This window comes from Centroberyx gerrardi, chromosome 22 (genome assembly GCF_048128805.1).
Source record: "Centroberyx gerrardi isolate f3 chromosome 22, fCenGer3.hap1.cur.20231027, whole genome shotgun sequence".
Classification (NCBI taxonomy): Eukaryota; Metazoa; Chordata; class Actinopteri; order Beryciformes; family Berycidae; genus Centroberyx; species Centroberyx gerrardi.
In genome coordinates, this window is record NC_136018.1 from 12,443,198 (window position 1) to 12,462,887 (window position 19,690).

Genomic DNA, 19,690 nt, shown 5'->3' on the forward strand with positions numbered 1-19,690 from the left:
TATGAGATAAGCTAACTTTATCCTGAAGAGAGGGCGGCGGTGCTGCATAATGAGGATATTAGGACATGGTCATGTTCGAAAGATGGAGAAAACATCTGGGCCGGTATACATGAAGTATCTTGGATCCTGGAACATCCTGGGGCGGCGCGCTCATCCCCTTTCTCTCTCCTTTCTGCCCTGTCACTCTCAGCTGTGTGCTATTCAGTAAGAGCAGACATACCTTAAAATATTTATATTCAAAACATAATAGCAGCATCAGTCCATGTGACCTGCCCAACAATCCCCAGTGTTTTGTGAATGAGGGATCTGGATTTTCTTTTATTTGATTCAGGATACAACATCTATCACACCTTTAATCATATAATCACCAATGCGTACAATGAGACAAACCTGTTTCTAAGCATAGTTTAAGTTTTTAATAGTATACTGTTTACAAACACGCATCGGCACTGTGTGTGAGCAGCACTATAAAAACATAAGGATCATGATAGGTACAGGCATTTGGAAACACGCAACCTGGTGCAACAATGTGAAAAATACTCGCAAGGGTGAAAGCAGAAGGCTGTGTGCAGTGCGACGGGACAAGGAAAGGAGAAACAACATGGTGTCTAGTTATGAATAGGCCTGTCAGATGGTGGAAGAAAGGGATACAAGTGAAAGGACAGAGACAGTGACACAATGATCATTATATCCACAGGATCCCTGGAGCGAAGCAATCAGCACGAATGGCCCTGAAATGACATAGCTTAGAATGGGCACAGCGCTGTATTAAACACATGCACTTCTATTGTTGAAAATGAGTTGTTCTATTGAGTTGAAAATGAGTGACAGATGAACTACAATTTCATTTCATGCCTTGGAGTAGTTCCCAAATTTTTTTTGTTTTACATTACTGGCTTCAATTCAATTATGTTGATGCCTGATTAACTATTCATTGATCAGACATTACAACTTGAACCAATTCAGCTGTTGTAACAAAGATGTATGCGTTTGCATGCGGCGCACTGTAGGCTTGCATGCTCTGCTGCACTGTGCACCCATGTGTGTGCCAGTCTGTACCTTCATGACTGAAGGATTCTGCATTTTTATCAATGAGGGAGTGTTAATTATAGACCTAATTCAGTGCTTGTGAGCACAGGACAAGCAAACCGTGTCTCATTTACCCCACGAGTAATACGTTTATCATGTTAACTCATGACACAATGGACGAACCGGAAACTCTCTCTGAGCCAGGTAGAGACAGATTGAAAAGCAGCCTCCGAACACAGGCACTCCCCTTCATTTCTGGGAATGAGAATGAGGAGAATCAGTTTTGATTAAACAGGAAATATCCCCAAGCTCTGCTGACATTTTTTGCCGTGGATTACAGACCTAATCTCCCACTGGTGTTCTCTACTCCGGAGCTATGGATTGAACCCTCCACTGAGACCTCACCTGGCTCGCCGCCAAACACACAGGTACAGGTGTGTGTGTGTGTGTGTGTATGTCTTTGCATCAGGGTGTTTGTGCGTGCTTGTGTATATGCACTCCTCTTACTTTATTATAATATATATCATACAGTCGATTGCACAAGGCGGGATCATTATCATTGCTCAAGGGAAGGTTGAGGGAGTTACTTAGAAAGATCAGTGTGTGTGTGTGAGTGTGTGTGTGTGGATTGATGCCTGTAGTTGGGGCAGCAGTTTGGGATAGAGGTAGAGGAGATAGAGAGACTGACTAAGGTGTGTGTATCCAGGTAGGGTATGCGGAAAGACAGATTTCAATTATGCACACTGACGAAGTAATTTTGTTTTCGATACCTGTAAGTGTGCATGTATGTGTGTGCATGTGCATATGTGTGTGTCTGTGTGTGTGTGTGTGTGTGTGGTACATGTTCAGTATCAGTACCGTGGAGGCTAATGTTGAAGGACTGTCCTGTGAGTGCTGATATGAGACCTTATGGGCGCGTTGAGAGAGTGACACAGAAGATGATCCCTCTGGTTTTGGTGAAGGGCAGTGGCAGGGATTCAGGCCTCTGCTCTGTTGCTCTTTGTGTCAACACTGCTGGTGAAACATGGCCACAGCTGACCCAGCTCATAACAGACCTGTGGGGGTGGGGGGGTGGGGCAGCTGAGGGTAAACCCACCTAAACTCAGCTTAGTTTTATGTGAGAGTTTACGTACAGAACGTTCCTAAAACTTGCTGCTGTAAGCAACATGCAACTCTTTCACAGAAAATTAATGTTATATTGATCACCGACTGGAGTTCATAATTCGCCTATAATTTTTATTTAGCACATCTCTGAAGATGACATGATCTGGGGACGGGGCACATCTGCTCCAAATCTGACACTATGTTAAATAGTGAGGAGGAATGGAAGTGTGGACAATCCAAAGTGATGTAGTGAAATTACATTAAGGAAAACACAAACTTAATTTAAGTCAATATTCTGAATAAAATTCAATAGGAATCTAAGGATGGGAATACAGTCTGTCTGTTTTCACATTCACAATGCTGCTGTGACCCAGAGAGCCACAGAGCAGGCCGAATTTAACCTGGGGTTGTAGTACATCACACACACACACACGCACACACACACACACACACACACACACACACAGAGCTGTACAGATGCAAATCAAAGAGACAAACAGTCACACAAGTATGCACACATTACACACACACAGCAACACAACCACATGCAAACGCAAATGCATGCAAAAACCTTTGACCTATATGCAGGAAATAATTTGATAGAAACATGAGATGCCACTCATGCAAATAATTACATTAACCCTTGATTCTCTGTTGCACACACGCAGACACACACACACACACACACACACACACACTCATCAATTCTGCATGTGAAGCTGAAGTGACCATTACTAAGACGTCACATAATGAGGCCTACTGGGGATCAGGGAATCAATGTGTAGAAAGGAGAATACCTGTTAACTGTGACTGTGTACGACATTACTGCAACTTTATAGTTTTGTCTAACCAATAACAACAGAAGTCCATAAAACTATTGTTCCTTTCATTTTCTCCTACACATGGAACCGGAAACATCTTGCACAAGCCAATCTAGGGTGAATAAACATGATATTAAACAGTGCCTCTCCACTGTGCTACTTTATATGGAAAATCAACAAATGGCTGACAAGATGACGACGGCGATGAGGCTGTAACCATGGTAACCATCAGAGACACTCGAGCAAGCTGTCCAACGAGGCATCTGGCCTGTATTAATGAATCCTGCAAATGAACGAACCCACACTACAGCCTACTGTATGGGTATAACCTTACACGCCTGCAAACACACACACACACACACACACACACACACACTTAAATACACACACAGATACACATGCATACATACACACTGAAACACAGATATGGTAAACAATTTAGACATATTCAAATGCAACAAATGTCAGTGCTTTACTTTGACAAAAAGGGAAATTAAAGGTTTACAACTTGGCTGAAAACATGGCAACAAACATACAGAGAAGGCTTGGGGTTTAAGAAAACACACACACACACACACACACGTGCGCACACACACGCGCGCAAACAGCCACTCCATGGTGAGTCTCATTTAACTACAAGGCTCAACATCCGACGCTGAACCTGTGTGAGTAAAGGTCACATTGCCTGGCAACCGCTTGAGCTCAAGGAATAGTTTTAATTATGGTCTGTGCTCTCTCCTCCAATCTCCTTTCCCTGCCACCCTTCACCCCACTACACACACACACACACACAGCACACACACACGCACACACAAACACACACACCCTAACAAGTGAATGGTCACACAACCATCCATTTCCTCTTCACTGTAAAGCCAGAAGTCAAGTTATTAGACTGCATCTTCCCATGGCTGAAGCACTGTGACACAATTGTGTATTTGATGGCTATATGAAGCACTGGATTAAAAACATCACTTATAAAAAACCCACTATCATGAAAATATGTTTATACGCTTATGTTTTATCACCAAACTTGATCCACATATCTGGGAGTTACAGTTATAAAAATCAACTTATTTTTATAACTGTAACTCCCAGATATGTGGATCAAGTTCTGCAGCATCGCAATAATATAATCCAGTGGATTACTGTGAAAGGTGAAGGTGATATATGGAATATCCTCAGCGCTGGGTACAAGCATGTTTACAGCTAGATAGGCTCACTTCTTCCAAATCCTAATGAAAATGCATCACATATTCTCCATGAATGTGGCTACATGAGTGGCTGCATGCCTCCTGAATATGATTCCACGTGGGACAGCGACGCCGTGAATCAACGAGAAAAGTGATAATTCCATAATCCAATCGGTGAACATCTGGGGTGAAACCGGCCTAGCTAGCCAATCAGAGTCGCTGAACAGATTTAGTAGGGCACATCGGCGTCCAGAGGTTACAGACACACAGATTGTGGTGGCAGGTACAATACAGACAGGCATGATGAGATCGCTTCAGGCACGACAAAGTGGAATTACAGACATGATGTCCTTCGTCCTGTAGATAAGCACAGGCCCACCGGCACAGATAACTCTCTAGTGATGCTGCCAGGCTTTATTTTTCTATTTTTGTTGGCATCATAAACATATTAATTCTTACCATTTTATATCCCTTGACAGTGGAGACTACAAATATATAAAACTCTGCACGACTAACTTCATGACAGGCTACCAAAATACAGAACAGATGCTGAAATGGTTCACTGTCTAAAAATACATGTTGTGGGTGAGAATCTAAAGTGGGGGACAGTTCTGTACCCTCCTAGCATTCACTTTTACCTTTTTTCATTTAGCTCTGCCTCTCCAATGCATATCTATTAATAGTCATTGTCAAAGCCACAGCCTACATGCTATGGACACTAACAGTTTCGCCAGTGACAGCACTTCTGGAGCCGGTCAAGTACGGTATTTTGGGCCAAGTGTGGCAACTCAGTGTGTGGAGTGCATTAATAATAATAATACTGAACATGCACTGAATGTACAAAATATTAGAGGGACATTGTTGATATTGAGTTGCAGCCCCTTCTGCTCGTCTGCTTACATCTCCTCCCTTTGTGTGGTGTAGATTTAATAAGGGAAATCAATAAGGGAAAATGGCTCTTACCTGGATTCAGTTTGCTTCATGAAAAGAGCAAGTGTCTAATATTTTGTACATTCAGTGTATTTAAACATACTAATGGAAAATGTAGTTAGTTAAACCCATTGAACAGATGCACACAGATAGACACCATTGCACAATGACATTGGAGATTTTTTACATAATAAATTCTCAGGAGGATAGGATACACACACACACACACACACACACAATTACTCAAGGACAAAAATCCCTGGAGGTCTAGTTTATTGAACAGGAACACTCCTTTTTGCTTGCACTTATTTCTTCTGTACATCTGATATCAGAGTGTGTCTAATACGATATTTAACACACTCCACTGGCTCCGACTCTCATTAACCCCAGACAGCGGAGCATACACACCGGGACACACACACACACACAGACACACACACAATACAAGGACAGATACACAGATATTAAAACACCCAGACAAGATGGAGTGACAGATAGACACACACACACACACACACACAGCCTGTACTAGAGGAAGAAAAAAGCAGTGCATCACATTAGCTGTTTAATAATGGAGGAAGCACAGTCTTGTTGCGAAATCCTGCCTCGAAGACGAAGTCAAGATAAGATTGTAGAGGAAATGGAGAGTGGGTAAAGCCATTTGTCCAAGGAGTGCTGTTTAATTCTTAATCACTGCAGGTGAGCCAATACATCTGTTAGCCTCTTTATAACAGCCTTGGACTCGCTGTGACTCCCTCCCTCTGCCTGCCTGCCTGCCCGCCTGGCTGGTTGACTCATCCCACTATTTCTTGAGGAGCTGCAAAAAATATGTGCCATTCTCCGGGAGATAGCGAGCCACAGCCACGCACTGTAATGGCATGTCGGTGAAACCCAATCCTATCCCCGCTGCCGCCAACACAGCCCAGCGGTCCGCTCACATTTACAGACAGCCATTTCCCACAGGCTACGTCTCTACCCAGGGGAGGCTCCGGGCACAAAGATAATTACACTTTCATACAGTGTACCTGCCTGTCAGTTAGTCTCAGAGTCCCCCTGTGTTTCTCTCTCTATCCCTGACTTCATCTATACATGCATATATACTATATATTCTATGTGTATCACCTCCTATTAAAATTCCTCTTTCTGGTGCCAAGAGATGGTGCAGACTCCTGTCTCTGGACCTGCATAAACCCCTGCTGGTCGAGGATTAATTCCTCCCCTACTCCGTCTCTCACCGACGAAAATAAATAAGAGGGGAATGGACTGCCCACTGTCCTTTTGGAGGAAAAAAACCCACCTTTTTCCTCTCTTCTTTGTAAATGTTTTTCTTTTTCTTTCTCTGACTTTACACCCCTTCCCCCTCCCCCCCCCCCCCCCCCTCCTCTTTCACCCTCTTTTCCTCTGATGTACTATTGCATTACAACTTAGTCTCGTATCAGATGGGGCTTTGGTACTTAAACAACAGCAGCAGCAGAAGCCAGCAGTCTGATCGTTTATCTCGTTTGTTCCCAATGATGTAGCATCTTACGCCTGTACAAGAGCTTTGTATTTTGCAATAATGAGCTATTGACTCCATGCTGGCTCCCTGTCTGTATAGTATATGCTCTGATGATTGTTTTTATTATGTGTTTTAATTGTATATTTTCACTGTAAACCCTTACAGTTTATTCAAACAATAAAGTTTGAATTGGATTGCGGATCAGCCCCCTCTCACATCACTTGATCTGTCAAATGGCTTCCATGGGATCTCCCATTGATGTCCCGCAACAACAAGGAGGCTGATAACTATGACTCTATGTAATGTGAATGTGCCACAGCACAGAGTGATATTACATTACACGCTGTAATTTGATTTTACTGCGGGTCATTTGAAAACAGACTGAGCTAGACTACTTATGATGCATGTGCCATTGCATCAGCTACATTATTTATAGTTCTTTGACTCCAACCCTTAATGTTACTGATATGGATAATGAGGGGCACATGTGGCTGGGGAAGTGGCTATTTTGTGTGTGCGCATTTGATTCTGTCAGCAATAAATGTTGTGTTACCTCACACCATCACATCGCCATAAATATGAGCGAGGGAGAGCGGCGGCGCTGCAGAAGGAGACGCAGGGGGATAAATATATGATGCGGCTTGCTATACTCTGACTCGTGATTCAGACGCCTGGCGATCCGATCCATGCTGGAGTTACAGTTACTGTATGCTTCATGCGTCACTGCTACTGTAAATTTTGTCCCATGAGAAAGTGACAAACTTTACATGCATCGGCAGAATGTGTGGTTCTGGCGCGGGCCTCCCCATGAAAACTCCATACGAGATGGCACCAGCACCAAGATCACCGGTCCCCCGCTACCCCCCCAACACACACACACATACACACACGCTAGACACACACCAACATCAACCCATCCACACACCTCCCTATTTGGAGCAGAAGTCATCATCGCCCTCGATGGACAGCTGAGGCGGAATCTTACATGATGTATTGAGGGATGAGATTATTTTGTTCACATGTTGAAACACAGGCTGATCTATAACTCTCTCCAAAAAGGGCAGGTGCTGAGTGGCTGAGGTCAGCCCGCAGCAGGTGATAAACAAACACTCATGGACACAGACACACACACACTCACGCACACACGCACACACACTTTCTCTGTTCTCCTGCCAAGTGATAGCATTCCTGTCTCATCTCTAACACACATCCAAACAGCCAGTTTCTCCCGCTCCCATTAAATCTTTCTCTCTCCTTTACGCACACACACCTACACGCACACACACACACATGTACACACACACTCGTGAGAGATGATAGTGCGAGCGAGATGGCGGGCTGCTATATCAGTGGTGGGACGGGTATATATTCCTGGCTGGTGCTGATAAGCCAACTGCTGCCTTGCCTTATTTAGTCAGTACTCACTGCTGACACACAACCAGAGTAGCGCACACCACATGCACTCTGTGTGTGTTTGTCTGACAGTGTGTGTGTGTAGAGTGTGTGTAGAGTGAGAGAGTGTGTAGAGTGTGTGTAGAGTGAGAGAAATGGAATGTATACGGTACAGGTGGGTTCTGAATAAGTGCATGCAAACAGAGGTGTGTGTGTGTGTGTGTGTGTGTGTAAGAGTGTGTGTGTGTGTGTATGAGACAGAGTACATGCAGATACATGTGTATGTGTGTGCACTTAATGTGTGTACATGTTGCTAGCATCCCCTGCCCAGTACAACCAGAGAACCAATACGACATTCCAGTCTAGTTAGTAGCATCTAGGTATTGGAAAATAGTTTAATATGTTAAGAAGTTAGCACAACACTTTCTGTTATTCAGAAGACTCTGTACTTATCTGTTAAGCCTAATTGCTAAGCTTCCATGAGCTAATTTTAAACTCAACAACAACACTGTGCAAATAAAGCAAACAAGACAAAATTACATGCACACAGTGAGCTATAACACAACTAGGAGGCACTTGGAGAGCACAAAGCTCCACCAACGCTGAACAATTCTCCAACTAACTTAAATTCTAAGTTAAATTGATTTTGTGATTTGTGGGTAGTCGTTACTTGGCAAAGTGCCCGTAGTATAATAGACCTACCTGCAAATATACCCTTAGGATTTGGAATCGAGTCTCTATCTCTGTTGGTTTCATAGTTATGGCTAAAAAAAGATAATCGTCTAATGGCAGAAATCCCAGATCCGGATCGCCACCAAAATCTAATCAATTGTTCCTTGGCCCAAGGCTATCTGTCCACCAAATTTAAAAATCCGTTTTTAAGTTTATCCTTCCGGGCGGAGGTACCAATGTGACTTTTAACATTGCTTGACATCATTAGTCTAAACTTTACATTGATGTCTGGAAAGATGAAATAAGCATCAGTCTCCTTTTCAGAAGGAACTGCATATTGGGTGTTGGTTAACCTTTCACCAGAGCCTACACAGCAAATACTGCTGTCAAATGGAAACACAGCACTAGGTCTCCATGAATAGAATGGTTTACAACATGTTTGTTTGGGCATTTTTAACATTCTCACTGTGCTCAGCCAACTTCACCTGAGCAAAAGAAGGACAAAATAATAAACAATAAAAAAATAGGAAAAATGAAAATGATATGCATGTTTTACTGTATTACTGTAACATTTGTAATTTTTTAAAGATTATTTTAAGACATTTCTGCTTTTATTAGATAGCATAGAGAGTGACGGGAGAGAGAGAGAGCGAGAGCGAGAGAGAGAGAGAGAGAGAGAGAGAGAGAGAGAGAGAGAGAGAGAGAGAGAGAGAGAGAGAGGTTGACATGTGACAAAGGTCATTAGCCTATATATGGTATGTAATGAACCACCATTGAACAACCAGGACACCTAAACTGCTGAACTTTAACAGAATGGCTCTATGGGCATATCATCATGAGGAGGGCTATACTTTTCAATGGAACAAATGCCAGCATTACTCACTTATCTCGGTTTGCAGGCCTCTGACACACACACACACACACACACACACACACACACACGCCCATTCACACCCAGACATTAGTGTACTATGTCTGTGGTGCATGGAGAAGTCCATTTTACTTAGATAAGGGTGACAAAATAACTGTGAATGAGGGTCACACACACACATGCACACACACACACACACACACACACACACACACACACACACACACACACACAGCTTGAAACCAGAGAGAACTCCACTCCGGTGCATCACGCTAGCTCTCTATTGACTGGCTGATCGGCGGTGTGAGGTCATCAGCTCCACCCTAGAGGCTGATGGGATGACTCCTCTGTGGGTGTATCCCCTCTCCACCTCCTTTATTCTGCCCAGCCTTTCATTTCTGTCCATCCAGACCACTCAGGACTCCTCAGAAACCTCCTGCTCAGCAAATTGGCCGCATCCCCCATCTCACTCAATCAACATTTACTCCCCACTCTCTCACTCCAATCCACTCTCTCTCTCTCTCTCTTCCTCTCTCTCTCTTCTCCTGGCATAGTTCTACTTCCCTCCCTCCCCTCATTCCCTGCGGAACCACTGGGTACATTCCACATTCAAAGACAGCGAGTCATGTGACCAGAACTGGATCGATAGGAGCGCATCTCTTGCCATGCACTGTATAATGATGCTTACGTAACCCGCTTACACACAACCATCGCAGTCTGCCAACATGGCTGTTTATAACACAACCTCACTCTTGACCGAGTTCTTAAAAAAAAAATCTTGATTCCAGTCAGGAGAACGGAAGAGCTTGTTTTGAGAGTGCAGAGGCACATGATGGAGAGGCAGTAATTTGATCAGTTACTACAGTACCAGGGACCTTGTTTGCGGCCATAAACACTTTGTATTGGCTTGAATGCTTTTACTGTTGCCGCTTTAGCGCTATGCATTAGGTCATGTGTTTCCCTCCGCTGTAAACCACATTGTTGGTCTAACGCACAGCTGGAGAGGAGATTAGATTGCTCTTTCTCTTCAATACACCATATCCATTACTCTCTTTCCTAATGAGCTTCCACAGTCTCATCCACATTGGCCATCACTTACAAAGACACACACAGACACACACCACGCGCACACAGACACACACTATCACGGTCACTTCCGCGGGAACAAACAGCATGCAGTAGTTTTAATGGTAAGTATGTTAAATCCCCATTATATAATCTTCATCTTATATCCTTGAAATCTGCAGAATAAAGCATTTCCTCTCCCCTCTGGTCAGAGAGGAGTTTTCCGAATTATTGTATTATAAGAGAATGTCTGGTTATTATGATAAGGGCCGCTATTCATGAAGCCTGCTATTACTATATTAAATGGCTGGGCTGAGTTCTGAGTGAACATAATCTTATTCATTGTCTTTGTAATGGCAAAGGCTATCCAATCCTCTTTAATGGTATGTGTGCATTTGTGTGTGTGTGTGTGTGTGTGTGCATAAATGTGTGTGTTTTCTTTGTGTTGGGTGTGTGTGAGACAAAAAGAAACAAGAGAGAAAAAAAGTAAGTATCTGTGCATGCACGCATTCCTGTGTGCTTTTGCGTATGTGTGTGTGTGTGTGTGTGTGTGTGTGTGCTCACACATATGTGAAAGAGAAAGGGATGAAAACACACGTGAGTGCATGGAGACCTTTTCACAGCTTGTACACAACCTCTCAGTCTTCAGTCAAATAATTCCCTGCTGCAATGAAACCAGAGGATGTCAAAGCGATGCTGCATACCCTGAACTGTGTCCCAGTAGGGGGGGAGGCTTTAAATGAAAAGGTCACATCTCACCCACCTGTTAAAGAGCAGATGCCACATCAGAGCAGCACTTGGCAGGAGGAACAGGTATCGTTATTGGGCACACGAGACGCACTTGGCATAGGCGCAGGTATGGCTATATCGCACACACACACATAAACACACAGACACATAAACCTCTCTCACACACACACACACACATACACACACACAAGGTGCATGACCCCGCTCCCTGGGAATGAAAGATATGGGCAGAGAATAGAAGCAGAACCTTTTCCAGGGATGATGGCACCGGCCACACAAAAGCCTTGACTGTTGATGATGTTTAAACGCCGGCGCTGCTGTCATGGGACTCCACTTACAGAAGACTGTGCCTTCAATCAGACCTGAAGATAACTATCAAAGAGACCACTGTCTGACTCTTCCGCAGGCTCAGTTTTTATTACAAGTGACAATGACAAAAGCCTGACGATGTTGACCTGTGATGAATGGCACTGAACCGGAGAAAAGAAACTGGCGGAACACAAATCCTAGCTTGTGTTTATATGCACCCGCATGCACATACGGATTCAGGAATGCATGCATATACCCATACACATATACTGACACACACACACACACACACACACACTACCTGGAAGCTGCTATTTCCACTTTACTCCTGGCGATGGCTGCAGCTCTCTGTGCCCCCTCCACGGCACGGTCCACCTTCTCTTTGGTTTTGGGGTTCTTAAGAGGAATCAACTGCTTCCTTATTCCACGCACCAGCACGTTATTTTTGTACTTCCCTTCTTCCTTGGTGCCATCTGGGAAAACCGTGCACCCGTAACCATGGCGTTTGTTGTTTAGCCATTCCCCCTCGTACTTCATCCCGTTGGATCTCTCCGAAACACCAAATCCATTGCGCTTGTCATTCTTCCACTCGCCCATGTAGGTCTCGGTGGTGGTGGCATCCACATGGTCCTCCAGAGGTAGATCCTCATCCGGCAGCTCGCCATCGCCGAGGGATATGGTGGAGTTGGCGTCGCTGGAGCTGATGCGGCTCATGGCGGCATCGCTGCGCGCAGAGCTGCGCTTGCTGGAGATCGAAGTCCGTGAGTCGGACTTGCGCAACTGCCGGAGGCTGCCGAAGAGCGAGCCCCGGCGGAACAGGCCTTTCTTCTTGCCGGTGACGACCTCGCTGTCTGAGTGGAAGTTAAGGACGAAGCCGCCGCGGCCGCCGGTGGGCATGTCTGCAGGGGAGGAGAGGTCCTGGAGCACGGTGCCGTTGCTCTGCTCGGAGCGCAGCGAGGCCAGAGAAGTACGCAGTGGAGAGCGGATAACCGTAGCCATGCCATAAGGCACACTCTGACGCACGCCGTAGCCATGCCGCATCCCACCCATCCACTGGCCTTGATAGGTACCTGAGGAAGAGGCAGACACGGGTCAATGACTCATATACAATAATCACAACCTAGCATATCCTATCCTATCTAGGATGAAATGCTGCTACACGATATTGGAAAAAGCAACCCCTTGCACTTTTAAAATAATGTTATGTGGCTTTGAACAAAGTTTAGCCACCTAACATGCGTTTGTAATGATGGACCCTCTGGCGGGATCGGCAGGGTGGAAGAGGATTTATTCGTATTGGAACTGCAATGCAAAGTTTTTGTTAACCCTCCTTTTACAGTCTCCCTAAGTACTAGATATCTACCAGGTATGTACATGGACAGAATTGTAAATTATCAAGATATTAAAGCTGTAACTAGGTAAACACTTAGAAACAGCCAAATTACTCAAAAAAATCTCTGGTATTACTTATTAAAAGTAACATTGTAGTTTTACATGTTCAGCATGGGAAGAGCCCAAATTTAACAGCACAATTTGGGTGTAATGAGAGAAGTAGTCTTCACTTCCCTAGAAACACTTTCTATATTACCCATCAGTTCCAGGAAGTATGTTTCAGGTACTGAGAGTATCTATTAGCAATAGCCCCATTTTAATTGTCGAGGGCTTGGAGCCAAAGGGGCGTAAGTGCGTTATAGTAGATTTTACAGGAGAGCCAAAACAAATTTTGATCAAACTTGGATCAGCTGCCGTTACCACATACTAAGCACAATATTTTAACTTTCTGTGTTATCCGATTGAGCATTACTATAAAAACAATACTGCTACAGTTTAAGTTGAATTATATTTGTTAACTTTTTTAAAAATGGCAAAAGAGTGAAATACGCCTTTTTGGCACAAACAATACAGCCATGCAGAATATGGGTGTATGTAAGTAAACAATTGTAAAACACATTCATTTTAATACAAATCTAGCAATTACACTTCAATCAACACTGAAATATAAAACAAGATCAGAATGAATATCTTTATCTTGAAGTAATGCTCAGCAACTTTCATCAAGGCCTTTAAAATTGTAGGCTACATGGAACATATCAAATTGATTGATAAATTTTTTCTGTTAAAAACTTTTAATAAACCTTTTTAAGAAACCTCTATAGACATAAGAAACTACTTTTGATTCTAAACTACTACTTTTTTTTTCTTTTGCTAGTATAATACAATTTTGTATGTGTCCCAGGACACATCACTTATTGATGTGTCCTGGGTAGTGATGCGCGGGTCAGGTTTTTTTCAACCCGCGACCGCCCGTCACGGATCCGAACCTGCCCGACCCATTTTCATACACATAAAACGACCCGAACCCGATCCGCAACCCGAAAAAAAAAAATAGATGATCAGGAAGCCAGGTAATTTTCCAAAGACTCGTGTCACTAAGGTAATACAGTGCTGCACTGTGCAGTGTGTGCACTGCGCAGAATATAATGTATGGATGGTGGGATAAACCAGCTGGGGATTGGAGAAGTTTACTCCATTAATTAAATTTAAAACCCATTGAAATTTAGTCTAGAATTACATTGTGTGTGTGTACTGTGTGTAGCCCATTTGACCCACACCCGCCCGACCCAATCTCAATATCATCATCATTCGACCCTAACCCGCCCCACCCGCGGGACCCGTGGGTTTCGGATTGACCCACGCATCACTAGTCCTGGGACACATTCAAAGACCTGTAAAACTCCTCATAACACTGAGGGATAACTTCAGCTACCAGCAGTCTTACTATCAGAGCTCATCTTGACCAGTTCACACTCCTAACATTATAAAATAACATATTGAATCTATAGGCCTAAGTATTTCATGGGAATATTAACATATTTACATTCATCTAATATTGACCTAGAATATTAATTAGGATATGAATAGGATACTAAAAATGATGTGATCATGCTGCCATGCTAGCATTACTTAGGTCAGCATGCATTTTCAGTTGACCTAAGTGCTGTTAGAATCCTCTACCCACAATGCTTGTTCAGTGTCAAAGTGGGGTTTTGCTAGGTGCAGTTACACCCTTTTGGCAGCAAACAAAACCCTACTTTTACTGTTACGGCTTTCAGTTTTTGTTTAAATAAAACTTATGGGTCATGATTTCAGTTGTGTCCTTTTGGCACTGAAAAGTTCTCACTGAGACCTTTCAATTGATATATAATACTCATATTCGCCCAAAATCGCACTTACGCCCCTTTGGCTCCAAGCCCTCGTTGTCTTCTTTATAGGAATTCAGGTAATGCTTTCCTATAAATGACCTTTTCTGACACAGTAACTGATCATGGCTCTACCCACTTGGAAAGGATTTATTAAACTTACCTGGCCCGTTAAATAAAGTGTTGTTTGTTAACATGGAATTGCCAGGTTCTTACCATATCCTTTATGGTTGATTATTTATGTATGCCCTACAAAGCTACTATGTGAAAAATGCAAATTAACTCTAAACTAAATAATGTAAGCTGAAACTGGAAAGAGGAAGCATTGTTTGTTCCCATTGTACCACTAGTTTCTTGCAATGTCCATATCCAACTACAATGTATTTACTTGAGCTGATGAGTAATACCAGAGTAATATGTACCTACTTAGTTACAGTTAGTTATCACTTAATAATTATCAATTATCAGTATTTATTAATTCTTACATAATCATTTTCTATTTTTATCATGTATTTACCTGGCAAATACATGGTACTTAGGGTGACTGTAAAAAGAAGGGTTACTGATTTTCTCTGATGTGCAACTTGATTTTTGCAGGCCAAGGATTCTGCACAGCACTAATGCACTAATGGAGACCATCTGAAACAGTATTTCTTCTGAATAAAGAAAAATGCAATCTTGTGCATTTTGGACACTGCAGTAATATTGCAGTTTTTTTTATTTAATTGTGCTGCCCTGCAAAATATTGGTCAATAATGTATAATAGGAACTTTATGCATATATAGACCATCCTGATCCTGACTGAAGTCAATGATTTCATGATATACTCTTTTGACATTCATACCAAAAAAGGACAAGATCGATCTGCTCTCCTGATTTGAAATATTAAATAATAAAAACCTCTTTTAGCACTGGCTAAATTTAATATCATTCTTTTTTTGGGTAGCCTGGGGTACATCTGGTTACTGACTTGCCTGTAAAAATATCACCTCCCAGGGGAATAATTCTGAGACATATAGCTAAAAACTTATGCAGTATGACAACTAGTGTGGATGGATATGGGAATGTGTGGGGAGCCCCGCTGTGGGGGTGCTGAGTATGTCAAGCTAATGAAATGTTATCTCTCCTTCCCCTCAGAACTGGGACTGTGAGCATAACTAACTCAATCACAGAGATTTGATTAGGGCAGTGATACTGAGGATCACTTGGGATGAATGTGAATCACAGCTAGGAGCCTATTTTCAGGCGGCCACCAACTCCCCCGCCGACAGTAGGCACATTCACCACCGGCCGTTTGTCTCTGACGACGGAGAACTGCTATGAGTCACATAATGAGAGGAATATTTCATTAATCCCATTTGGTGCTGCTGAGCCCAATGAGCATGTGCTGGCCTACTGTAGCTTCTTCGGAGCATCATATTACAGTACAGTTAATGGGGCTGGTCCTAATAATAACAAAGGCTTGATAATCCAGCGTTCGAAACGCATCGACCAATACAATGAAATAAGCCGTAATGGTCAGATTCTGAGGCAAAAAACCATATAGCTTGGTCAGGCATTTAGATAGATATACAGTGTGAGATTATCAGGCTCGCTCTGTGCTGCAGTTCAATTCTGTGACCCTGCAGATCAGGTTATCAGGATGTTACAGGGTCAGACAGCCAGATGTTCTGTAGATCCTCTGCAATCAGCTGGTTTCCTAAGCCCAGCCCTCGCTGAGCATCATATGTGAAGCATTTATACTGTACCATAAGGCCTCCGTTAAGCAGAGATATAGCATGTATGATGCTCACAAATCCCATTCTATAGCCAGAAAAGATTATAAATTATAAACAGGGTGACATGCAGCAGGCCTACAGTATAGCTTGCTACAGTTGTAGGCCTGTGATAGTCAGTACTACAGGATGTTATCTGCCTGATCACACCTCTAGACAGACTACATCTGTGAACACTCCACTGATTACTGAGATCAAGGTTCAGAGCGAGGCCTCGCCCTGACCGGCTCTCACTTTCAGCACTGTCCCACAGTGTCTCAACAGCTGGGTGTGACCTGACTTGGCTCCAAGTCCAACATAACAGCTTTTTTATTGATATGATGATTGGTTAGTGAATATATCCAACACTGCAAAAAATGTCCATCTTAACTAGTGGCTTAGTCTTATGTTCACTCTTAAAATCTTAAATGTCTTAAACAGTTGAAACATTCATCCATTGGGGTGAGATAGTTTCACCTGTTTCCAATGCAGCTGCACTTGTTCCAGGATTTTTCTAGAAACAAGTGTCAATTCCTTGAAACGTGACAGAATAAGGCAGATCACTTAACTGGTGCCAAGAATATGAGGCTTATTCAAGAAGATTCTTGAAACAAGCTAATTTGCATCGGAAACATGAATCACATCCCATTGGCAGATTTGTTTCGCTTGTAAGAAAAACTAAACAACAAGCCCCAATAGGTCTACACTTAACAATTACTTGTTAAGATGGGTAGTATTTGCAGTGAAGGTTCAAATGTGAAAATGCTAGAGGAGTAGGTGATAGTCCGGCTATAATTGGCTCCAAACAGGCTGATTTGATCTGATTTCCAAACTCCTTCTAGACGGGGCATGGTGCCACAGGAGGCGACAGGAGTCACTCCCCTCCCACTGTCACATGAGCAACAATCAATGGTTGCCAAATGAGACGTGCCGCGGAATAAGAGAGATAACTTTGTTTTAAACGCCATCCAAAAAGTTAACATTACCAGGGCAATAACTCACAGACACTGAGTTTTTTTTTCGGAGGAAAGATAATGCGCTTGACCGTGGTGCGCAGTGCGCAATCTCAACTTCAGCCCAGATCATATCGGATGGAGATTCATGCACTGATGCATCTCCATTACCTCAGTTTCAGTCTGAGCATCCTCACACACACACACAACAGATCATCAGACACAGCCATTAAAGAGACACACACGTTAGAAACAAACACTGTGCCATATTTTTAAGACGGGGTTTCTTACCACCATCGCCGTAGGTTTCGATCCCATAACCATCCTGCAGCCCGTTGCTCCAGGTACCGTCGTATCTGGCAGGTGTGTTGTGGCTCTGCCGGACGCCGTACCGACCCTTAAAACCGTGACTCCACTCTCCGCGGTAGGTCCACTTTCCTTTATTCTCCACACCGAGCCCATGCCGCTTCCCCTGGGACCAATAGCCCTGGTAGGTATTCCCGCTGGGCCAGGTGTAGACCCCCACTATCTCGAAGCCGTGGGACCAGGACCCGGCGTACTCGCCCTGGCCCTTGGGTCCGGTGCAGATGCCGTGTCCGTGGGCTTTGCCATCCTCCCACCCCCCGCAGTAAGTGCCACCGTCGTCGAAGTCAAACCTTCCGCCCGTCATTCAGATATAGGCTGGAAATAAAGCAGATCGTGCGCTGCTGCAGACTCAAACGTCTCCAGGACCGAGGACGGGGGATCCAGGGATCCAGGACCGATGGTGTGAAGAAAGGATGAGCCAACAAGATGATGACTGTTTGGCAGAAGTAAAGGAACAAAACACACAAGGAGGGTGAAGATGAGCGGCAGGCTGACAGTTCCAGACACTGATATGTAATACAAAAGGCATGCGTAATGGTAAGTGTAAAGGTATGAATGGAGGGCGTCATTTACCGGAGGCGCACGCCGTATTCTCCGTGGTGTGTTGCCCGTCTCCCCCCTCTCACCCACTGATCACAGAGGGAGAGAGAGAAGCGTCGAGTCCCTGCTGAAGAAAGACACTGGGCCAATTGCAACGTCATGCCAGTGGGACCTCCCACTCTCCTTTCTCCCCCCCCCCCAATTAAGAGCCTGAACGCGCTCAAACCCTCCAAATAATGTACCGCTGCCCGCTAATAAATCCTATACTGCAAATGCCACTGGACTTTTGAAAGACGCGCCTCGCCTTACACAGGTGCAATTTCCCTTATCATAAAATACTGTAATACACCTATAGGGGCGTATAGTGGGTCTGTGGTACTTATAGTGAGTTTATAAGGACCTTACTGTATTTATAGCATTTCGTCTTATCTCCTATAGTGTCACCTTAGTATTCCTATACTATCCATAGAGCGATTTATAATACGTTTATAGTGATCTTATTGTATTTTATGGTATTTATATCAGAATCAGAATCAGAATTATTCTTTATTATGCCAAGTATGTTTATCTCTTATGGTATCACTATAATGTTCCTATGATAGTCCTTTTAGGACTTTTATCGTGTATATAGTGAGTTTAGTGACCTTATCGTAAATTATGGTATTTTTTAAAATCTCATATTGGCTACTGTCACTAATATTCCAGTAATACTCCTGTAGGGACTTGTTTGCTGTGATATTTGTATAGTAGGCCGTCCTTAAAATGTATTGTAGGATTAATGTTGTTCGTTTTCGTAAGGGCTGAAGCACCGTTTTTGTAAGGCGAGTGAGCGTGGCAAATATTTTGTGTTTATCAGTTATCATCACATATGTGACTTCAAAATGATTTCAAACTAAGTCTGTTGTAAGAAATGTTACATTATATCATTATGCCTACATTTTGCCAGTGATATCTGCATATTCCTGCAATAGCCCATTTCCCAAATTCAAAAACATGAATTAGCATCACCCTTCATAACAATGATGGTCCTGAGATTACCACTTTCTGGTTGAAACACAACATTAGACATAAAAGGAATGGATCACAGCGACCTCTGCTGGTCGTTATAGTCAAGCGCAATAATTGCATGGCAGGGGTGGTTTGTCTGCACAGCCACAAAAAACAACCAACCAACCAAACAAACACACAAAAGATTAAAAAAAACATAAATCTCTATATTTAAAGCAAATATATAAAAATGTTT

The 19,690-nt window shown here is 43.3% G+C and overlaps 1 protein-coding gene across 1 annotated transcript in view; it reads right to left on the reverse strand.

Annotated features, from left to right (window-relative positions):
• The window catches only part of jph1a (junctophilin 1a), a 35,762-nt gene extending 17,551 nt beyond the window's left edge, over positions 1-18,211 (reverse strand). Inside the window, exons 1-2 of the mRNA XM_071912931.2 lie at positions 17,833-18,211; positions 11,936-12,704 (exon numbers count right to left, since the gene is read on the reverse strand). Of these exons, the coding sequence (XP_071769032.2) occupies positions 11,936-12,704; positions 17,833-18,211 (1,148 nt within the window). The remainder of the gene's footprint in view (positions 1-11,935; positions 12,705-17,832) is intronic.
• Positions 18,212-19,690: the final 1,479 nt, after the last annotated feature.